General features: G+C 46.3%; 1 protein-coding gene across 2 annotated transcripts in view; it reads left to right on the plus strand.

Moving 5' to 3' along the window:
• LOC122257407 (uncharacterized) overlaps positions 1-10,000 on the plus strand; it is a 32,281-nt gene that overhangs the window by 12,480 nt on the left and 9,801 nt on the right. The window contains exon 1 of one of the 2 annotated variants that reach the window (XM_086543383.1): positions 1-3,371. This exon is cut by the window's left edge and continues 2,032 nt beyond it. The exons of the other annotated variant lie outside the window; for it this stretch is intronic. Within the exon in view, the coding sequence (XP_086399509.1) occupies positions 1-3,371 (3,371 nt within the window). The remainder of the gene's footprint in view (positions 3,372-10,000) is intronic. 2 annotated transcript variants of the gene reach the window in all.

The following is a 10,000-nucleotide window of genomic DNA, read 5'->3' on the forward strand; positions in this document are numbered from 1 at the left end:
TAAGCAGGAAACCCCGGGTGACGTGATTAGTGCAACACAAATTGTGCAGGACGTTGACGAATCTCAGCAAGTGGCTATCCTGGAGGAAGATTCGAGTATCATTGCAGCAAATGTTTTAGAACAAGAAAATAAAGAAGATGAGGACGGCTGTGGAAGCAGTGGTGGTTCTTCAGAGGACACATTGGAGAAAGAGGACGACGAAGAAGACTCGATCTCGAACGTGAAGAAAGAACAACCTGAAGACAGAGTCATGGTCGATGAGAGTGATGAGGGAGGAACCTCTGAAAGCGTTTCATATACTGAAGGTGAAGCAGAAATATCTGTTGCAAGTGATGTTGAACCGCAAAGCGTCGCGAGTGAAGTAGAGGCAATAGACAGTTTTACTTCAGAAAGTGGAATTTATAGAGATGAAGCTAATAAAGACAGCACCGAATCTGAAGCTGAAGTGTCTGCCACAGACGTAACTGTTATCGAAGCGGCTAGAGAGGAAGTAATTGTTGATACAGTCGTCGATACAGCAGAAAGTAGTGACAGCTTTTCAGAGAATCTCGCAGTCGACGGTAATGGAGATGAAGCGGACATGCAAGTGATAAATGAGAGCCATGTTGCCGAAACAGAAGCTAATGCAGCTGTTGTTATCTCAGAGAATAACGAAATTGAAAATCTAGAATGTATTTCCACGGAAAGCACTGAGGATGAATCAGATTTAAGTATGTCAGATAATACAAAAGATGGAGTGGTAGGCGAAATAGAAGTATCAGTTACGCCCGAAGGTGCCGAGGAAGAAACAGAAACATCAACTACAGCCGAAAAAGAAATACCAGACACACCTGAAATTTCCAAGGGAGAAACAGAAATACCAGCCTCAGACGGAATAGTAATAACACCAGCCACACCTGATATTTCCGAGGGAGAAACAGAAATTCCAACAACAGCCGAAATAGTAATACCACCTGACACACCTGAAATTTCCGAGGGAGAAACAGAAATTCCAACAGCCAAAATAATAATAACACCAGCCACACCTGAAATTTGCGAGAGAGAAACAGAAATACCAACTACAGCCGAAACAGAAGTACATGTCTCACATGAAAGTGCCGAGGTAGAAACAGAAATACCAGTTACAGCCGAAATAGAAATACCAACTACATCTGAGAGTGACGAGGAAGCAACAGAAAGACCAATTATAGCTGAAGCAGAAACACCAGCCACACCATCAGAGGTAGAAACAAAAGCACAAGTTACAGCCGAAAGTTCTGAGGAAGAAAGTGAACTTGTTACAGCAGAGGAGGAGAAAACATATGAGCATGGCGCAGCAGAGATCACCGAGAATGATGCTGAGCCTCACACAACAGAAATTATTGAGGCTGAAACAGAGCGGTCTGGTTCATCTGAAAGCACTGGGGGAGAAACAGAGGTCACAGAAAGTCAGGAGAAAGAAACCGAAATGTCAGTTACAACAGAAAACACGGAAGAAATAGAAATGCCTGTTGAGGAGGAAACAGAATTGTCTGAGGCAACAGAAAGTGTCGGAGAAGAAGCAGAAAGACCCGTTGATTTACAAACAGAAGTAGTGGTTGCAGCAGAAATAAGTGAGACTGAAGCAGAAATTACTATTCCATCAGATAGCGTAGCGAAGGAAACAGAAGTATGTGTTGAAAAAGAAGGGATGGAGGATGAATGTGAAATACAAGAGACTGATGGTACAACAGAACTGACTGAGGGCGAGACAGATGGTGTGACAGACGTGACATCAGAAAGCACTGCGGATGAATTAGAAGCTCCGGTTAAAACAGAAAGCATTGGTAAAGAAGTTTCTGTTACTTCGGAAACCCTGGACGAGGAAGCAGAGACGGGTAGCGTGGAAAGCGAATCAGAAGTACAGGTTACAGCTGAAGGTACTGAAGAAATTGCAGAATTACCTGTTGCGGGAGAAATAGAACAAGTTCCAACAGAAGTTCCCATGCTCAGAGAAACCGTTGACAGTGTTGACAGTGAAACGGAAGCACAGGCTGCAACAGAAGGCACTGAAGATGTAGAAATACAAGTAACAGAAATCGGAAGAGTGGGAGAAAGGGAAGAACCAGTTCCATCAGAGAGATCTCAGGAAATAATAATGTCTGCAGAAGAGAAAGACGAGGACGTCACGACGCAGGAGCCTCGTACAACTGAAAGTTTTAAGTGTGAAAAGGGAGGAACAACTATAACAGAAGGTACTGAAGAAGAATCTATGACAACCGAAAGTTACGAAGAGATGGAACTAGAAGTGCCTGTTATAACAATAGTTAATGGTCAAAGAGAGGTGGATGATACAATAGAAAGTCTTGGAGACGAAGTAGAAATCCCGTTTGTCAGTGAGGATATTGAGGCAGAGACGGATATCCCACGTGGAATAGACATTGTGCAGGATGAAGCAGAAGTCTCGGCCACAGCAAAGGCTGTCGGGGAAACTTCTGAAGTATCTGATATCACAGAATCTACCGAGGGATCTTCACAAATATCTGCTAAAACAGAAAATACGGAGGAATCAACAGACATTTCTTGTACAACAGAAAGTGCTGAGAAAATACCAGAGAGTGCAGAAGATCCTGAGGAAGTATCAGAAATATCTGTTGCAACAGATAGTGCTGAGGAAGTATCAGAAATATCTGTTGCAACAGAGAGTGCTGAGGAAGTATCAGAAGTATCTGTTGCAACAAAGAGTGCTGATGAAATATCAGAATTATCTGTTGCAACAGAGAGTGCTGAAGATGCTGAGGAATTATCAGAAGTATCTGTTGCAACAGAGAGTGCTGAGGAAGTATCAGAAATATCTGTTACAACAGAGAGTGCTGAAGATGCTGGGGGAGTATCAGAAATATCTGCTGCAACAGAGAGTGCTGAGGAAGTATCAGAAATATCTGTTACAACAGGGAGTGCTGAAGATGCTGAGGAAGTTTCAGAAATATCTGTTACAACAGAGAGTGCTGAAGATGCTGAGGAAGTTTCAGAAATATCAGCGGCATCAGAAATCGTCGAAGAAACGTCAGAAATGTCCGCTCCAACAGAAAGCACCGAGGAATCGTCAGAAATATCAGTAGCATCAGAGAGCCCCGATGAAAAATTAGAATTGTCCGTTATATTGGAAAGTACTGAGGAACCGTCAGAAATATCCGAAGCAGCAGAGGAAACGTCAGACGCTGTAGACAAGTCAGCTGCAAAAGAGGGCGCCGAAGATGTATTAGAGAGCAGTGAGCAGGAGGCCGAGATATTAGGGAAGGGTGCCGAGGGAGAGTCAGGAATACCTGTTGCAGCTGCAGGAATTCGCGAGCAGAGCGATGAGAAATCGGAAGTCGGGGATCTAGTCCATGAGAAAGCGTCGTTACCCAGCGGTGAGCAGCCTTTCATTTTGGTTCCGGTTCTAACCTTTTCTGACCTTGCCGTTTTCGGGTCGTCGCTCTGGGCGTGACCTTGCCTTACTCTTGCAATGAATGCTAGGTAAGTGGCATTATTCTCGCTTGATTTAGCTGCGTAGATTAAATGAGGCAGCCTTCATTGTCAGCAAGACCTGAGTATGTGCTTAAAGGTCACCCCTGGTGTAAAGGTGTGTGTACTTGATTCGGTTTGTTTGAGTAATGTACAAGTGTCAAAGCATTTTGATGTGTGCAGATGTTGTACCGACGAGCATGGTGGAATCCATATAGCTTTTCTTTTGCTACAACCCCCCCCCCTTTCTCTCTCTCTCTCTCTCTCTCTCTCTCTCTCTCTCTCTCTCTCTCTCTCTCTCTCTCTCTCTCTCTCTCTCTCTCTCTCTCTCTCTCTCTCTCTCTCTCTCTCCTCTCTCTCCTCTCTCTCCTCTCTCTCCTCTCTCTCTCCTCTCTCTCATCTCCCTCTCTCTCTCTCCTCTCCCTTTCCCCCTCCCTCTCTCTCTCTCCTCTCCCTTTCCCCCTCCCTCTCTCTCTCTCTCCTCTCCCTTTCCCCCTCCCTCTCTCTCTCTCTCCTCTCCCTTTCCCCCTCCCTCTCCCTCCTCCTCTCTCCCTCCCTCCCTCCCTTTCTCTCCCCCACCCTCTCTCTCTCTTCTCTCTCTCTCCCTCTCCTCTCCCTTTCCCCCTCCCTCTCCCCCCTTCCCTCCCTTTCTCCCTCTGCCCCCCTCTCTCCTCTCCCTCTCCTCTCCTCTCCTCTCCTCTCCTCTCCCTCTTCCTCTCCCTCCCCCCTCCCTCCCTTTCTCCCTCTGTTTCCCCCTCCCTCCTCTCTCTCTCTCTCTCTCTCTCTCTCTCTCTCTCTCTCTCTCTCTCTCTCTCTCTCTCTCTTTCTCTCTCTCTCTCTCCTTCTCCCTCTCGCTCGCTTGCTCGCTTTTACCCTTCCCTCCACCTCATTCACCTCATTATACACTGCATTAGGACAAGATGAAGTATGCAGGACAGCCAGAGCAGTGAGCGTCAGTGTGGGTACTGATGTGCGAGTATGACTTACAGGAATAACCAGTTTGTCGCTGCACACGTCTCTGTAGACGTGCATTTTCATGGAATGTACACCTTCCCGACGCGCTGCCATGTGCGCGAGAGGAGCCGAAGGGAAACTTAGAGGAGGGAGGGCCGGCCGGCCGGCTGTGCATGACTCATGACGGGGGAACCTGGAGAGGGAGGTGCGTCACCTCCGCGCGTGATCATGAAGCAATATTGATCCTCGGGGGTTGTGGTGCCTCCGAAAGCTTGAGTGCTAGACTTTGGACGCCTTTTCTTAGTTCTATAGGTGGCAGTTCCTGTGTGTTGAACGCGCCATCGTATTGCAGGCACAGGCGGTGGAGAAGGGAGGTCGCATGCAGTGGTGACCTTGCGTCTCGCCGCCACGACCCAGCAACTAGCATCACGTAACGTCCACCGTCTGCAGCCTTTCTCACTCTTCTTTCTTATTGCTCTTTTGTATTTATTTTTCTTTGCCTCGACTCATTTTCAAAGCGTTTCTCTTTTCCTCCTTTGATTCGCGTCGCCGCTTTTGGCGTGCCGTTTCTGGTGCGTAAGGATTTAACTGCTGTATATGTGACAGTGATGTGACAGCAAAGACATGACAGTTACGGAACAGTTACACTGGAGTGACTTGACAGCGACGGTGGCATGCGCAGCCTCCAGAATCCCTGGTGCCCCCCCCCTCCCCCTCCTACCACATCTCGGGAGCGCTGCTCCCCCCAGGGGTTCAGTCTTACTTACCTCTCGCATCTCCTGTGCTGCTCGGAAGCGCCCTGCCTCTCCGCTGCTTCCTGCCTGTTCTTTGCGGTATTCTGATATAAAGTCCGTGTGTGTGCATATGTCTGTGGCTGTGTGTCTTTGTTTTGTTTTGACGATAATGGGTCATATATTTAGAAGAGGCTGTCTGTGTATCATGGCACCAGTGATAACTCAGGTGCATGTTCCTGGTATCGGATGTAACGTTCGTTTTATATGAAGTGTAGTAAACAATGCCGCATTCGTATAATTCTCTTAAATAAACAAACACACTGTCGCTCGACTCCATGGACTCTATGGAAACTGTAGCGCTGTGGTAGTGTGACCGAAGCTTAGGTCACGGAAGGTAGGCTGTATACAAAGCGCTTCCGTACTCCGTCTCTCCCCTCGTTCCCCCTCTCTTGCTCTTACTTCGTTCCTCTTTTCTTCTTCCTGTCGTTCGCTCACTCATACATTCATCGCTCGCACCCATGATCATAATTTTAGAAGGGAATGAATGAACTCATTAGTTTATCGAAGAAAATACATTATACAGGATTTTTTTCCAGAGGGCTGTTATGAGGCTAATAATGTATAATTGGTTGGATTTTATATAATAACTAAATAGCAGAGTGCAAGCACCCTAACAGACGCGGAGGCAAGCAGTCAGGGAGGGAGGAGGAGTTGCGGAGGGAGGAAGTGAGGGCGGGCGAGAGGGAGAGTGTTGGATCAGTGCCCGATGTGGTGTAGGCTCCGAGACTCGACCCCGAACATGAGGTCATGGCTGCCACCCCTCTTATCCCCCTCCCCTTAACTTCCCCCCCCCCCCACGCCTCGTAACCCTTCCACCGTACACATTAATATCCTCCACAACCCCCCTCTCTGCTTTACATATGTAAGCACCAACCTCTAATTTCCCCACACACTAACCCTCACACCTCGAGCTTTTTTACAAAGCCCATCTTGAACTTCCCCTGCAAGAGTAGTTTCCTTGAAATCGCCACGCTGGACAGTTCCGGCACTACCCAAGTTGTCTGGCACAAGGAATTTTCTCTTACTTAAAATATCGGGCTACTTTGCTACCCAATGCGTGGGAAAGACTTATTCATATAGACACATATAACGAAAGACAAAAATGTTTCCTTCATAATCGTAGCAATGTTTCAGTTCGTGTTTGTACACACGGCACTGTGTTTGTGTCACCCATTCATCTCTTTGGGGACATCCGCCGACATTGTGAAACTCCGCTCGCCATGCTTGCCACCCCTCGCACAAGGACCCCCCTTGGGCTCCCCCATAGAAGCCTCCGGGCGGCGCGATCCTGCCACTCCCCGCTCCTCCGGGATGACTCACTTTCAGGTGCCGCTGTTCCTTCGCTTCATAAACGAGCCATTTTCCGATAGCATCTCGTCTTCCTCACACACGAATGGTCTTCTTGAAGCTCCGCGTATCGTTTGCCTGTGTCGAATCGACGACCTTTCTTTGGGGAGTTTTTAAACTTGTTTGGATGGATTTTTCGGTCTTTTCGGTTAAATTGTGTTCTTTTTGTTTCCTTCTCTCATTCCTTTCCCTGACTTATCCATTCTTACATCTGTTTGCCTTTCCTACAGTTTCTTACATTTTTTCTCTCTCTCCCCTACAATCTCCCTCACCACTCCCCCTCCCCCCCTTCCCTACCTCCCTCCCTTCCTTTTCTCCCTCCCTTCCCTTTCTCCCTCCCCTTCCTCCCTTCCTTCCCTTTCTCTCTCCCTTTCTTCCTTCCTTTATTATTTATTTCTTTCCCGTTCATTCCTCCTTCCCTCCTTCCCCTGTAATGACTTGATCCCGTCATCTCTCACCAAGCACCAGGGAGAGGTGCTTTAATGTCTAAATTTAGCTCCCTTTGATACTCGGGCACATTCGATTATTTAAGGATAAGACATCAAACACAGATTTGTTTCGATTTTTATTACTCTTGTTATTAGACGTATTAATAATCTTTCAGTCATGCTTCTATTCGTTCAATCTTCTAGTTAGTTTTATTGGGAGGGGGGATCCTGTGCAAGAGACTGGTAGTTTATGGTATGTTGTAAGGAATCTTCCCATGTATGAATATGAATACATCTATCTCTTTTTCCCTTCCGTTCTTCCCTTTGGTTCTTCCACTACCCTACCCCCCTCTCACTATCTCTCTCCTTCCCCTTCCCTCCAAGCCATCCTCATTTTATTTCTTCTCCTTCTCCTCCCCTCATCCGTCCTTGCCCCCTCGACGATAATCACGTTCGTGACATGGCCTGGGGGAAATTAGTTATCGATCACGTGGTATGAGTGTTCTATACAAAGTAATGGGTGCGTCTCATGTATCTTTGTCCCCCCCCCCCTCTCCTTTATCTGTCCCTCCTCTCTCTCCCTCCTCCCTCCCTCCTCCCTCCCTCTTCCTCCTCCCTTCCTCTTCCTCCTCTCTTCCTCTCTTTCCTTCTCTCTACCAATATAATATGCCTTGTCTCCCTTATCCCCACTCCCTGTCTGTTTCCGACACGTCCAACACAAATTTGTGTGAGTAAAACATGAAAATCGAAGAATAGAGTTCCATCTTCATGTGTGTCCGATGTTCGCTTTTAGGTAGTTTATTGCTAGGCTTATTTTTTACGATTCTTTGGGATGTGCACGAGAGAGTTGCCATGATGTTAGTGTGTAAAGGCGTGTGTTTGTGTTTTTGCATGTGCCTGTCTATCTGTTGGTCGGTGGGTCTTCTTAGGCCTCAGCCGCCAAGAAAGCAAGGCAAGTTAGGGTAAGAAGCGCTCCTGTTCCCAACACCGTCTAAGGCTTAGGCTGCCCTGGCCTGCCCTTGCTTGACCAGCCGAGCACATCAGAACAGGTCATGACCACACCTGGTCGCACTCCCGTGTGTTGTTACTTTGACGTCGCTTACACTTGACAGATTATCAGACCGGTTGCACCCGTTTATTCGACCCATACACATGTGTGCATGTATAATAAAAAAATATATATATATATAAATACAGGAAGGATATCCTGACATACGAATTTTAGTTGTTCATAAGACACTTTAAACTGTCAATACAAAATTCATACTTTATAAAAAAGTAATATCCAAAGATTCGCCGAAAGGGGGATCTCGCGGTCTCCCAGTGGATGGCGCCCGTGGCTCGTAACTCGTAGAGGGGATAAAGGGTGCTGGAGGGGGAAGGGGGGATGGGTAGAGGTCCCCAACGCTCCCCTCTCCCCTTCACCCCGTCGCCCTACACACCCCGAACCTTATTGGTGTTCTTACAAGTGAGTCATACCACCATCTTTGTCTCTTTGTTGGGCGGTTTATGTAAGACGGTGTATGTCGCGGTGTATGCTTTATGTCATTAGATAAGTTATTTCTATGTTGTACCGAGTGTTGAATACGTTAGTGAAGGCTATGGTGAGTCACTAGCTATAAATGGAATGTGAGTCTAACTTTATTCACCTGGAGACACTTGTTCTAGGCAACACATGCATGGTTACAGGAGTGTAAGGTTTCAGGGAGTTGCCTAAAGACTGAAGGAGATAGAGTAAGCGAGAGATTGTGATTGTGATTGTGAAGCAGGAGGGTGAGTTGTGTATACGTTTGTTTGTGCGTGCATGCATGCATTCGTGCGCGTGGTGGGGGTTCGTGGTTATGCTTTGTCGCTGATCACTTTCCACATTGCGGTTGCGTCGAGTCGTTGTGTAGATTATGAACAAATCAGCGATTCTGTTATCCCTCTATTGTATATTCAGCAGATGTTAGTTTGCATAAAGTTGCTATGAAAATCAGGGATAAATAATTTGTGTTACCTTGCGAGTGGGTATTATTTTCTTCATCTTCTACAAAATTATAATAAACTTTTCCTATATATTTTTGGGTAGCAGCATATTTCTACATAAGATTTTTTTTTGTCTTTTAAACCCAGAGTTTTTGTATATAGAAAATGGATAAGCTTTTAAATCTAGAACAGAATATGAGCCACGAACGATAGACAGGTCGACGTGTTGGCGAGTGGGATTCTCCGGGTGTCCGTTTTCCTGTGCACCTGAGACTGCCACACACCGCATGGAATATCGGTTTCCCGTGATAAGTTACGATGTTTAGCTCTGTGCATTGAAGTGCTTGCGCCAGTATTTATCTATGCATTTGATTTGTTTTGTAATTTCGCATCATCGTGGTTAGGTGGTTAAAAAAGGATCTCGCCGCAAGGTTTTGTTTAGATTGTTTTGGAAGACTAGAATGGTTATTTTGTGGTGGTGAGATGATCATATACATGTTAAATCATTGTAAAAGGAAATATTCTTTATAGGGTAAACAAGGCCATTTTGACATAGATGACTCAGGTTTTGCGCGTAAAGGGTTTGGCCAAAACTTCCATCGATATCCCTCTTTTTAGAAGTGTGAGCCATTTTCAGAGGTTAGAATCAAGTCCCTCCACGCTGGCCTTGTCTTTGCTCAGCTCTTTCCACCTGATGCTCTTCCTTGAACTAATTGCCAAGTCCGGGAATGGACATAAGCTGTCGTGGTTGTTATCCCAATGTGTAGAGCCATTGTCTAGGCCGGGATACAGGCTCACGCTGATCAATGTGTGGTCTTGTGTCGATGCATACGTTGCAGGTGCTCGGGGAAGGAGTTGGGGAAATTATAAAATCACTTCTTTTATTTTATATTTACCTTTTAGCGTGGTTGGGAGTGAGATTCATTTCATATCAACGCGAAAAGGTAATGTCAGGATTTCTTTGACTTTTACGAGAGGAATTGCATTGGATTTGAGTGACTGAAGACTCATGGCATCTTTGAGGCACGTCCAGATATCGAGAAG

Source organism: Penaeus japonicus, unplaced genomic scaffold (genome assembly GCF_977035675.1).
Source record: "Penaeus japonicus unplaced genomic scaffold, GWHDUDI00000001_assembly GWHDUDI00000013, whole genome shotgun sequence".
Classification (NCBI taxonomy): Eukaryota; Metazoa; Arthropoda; class Malacostraca; order Decapoda; family Penaeidae; genus Penaeus; species Penaeus japonicus.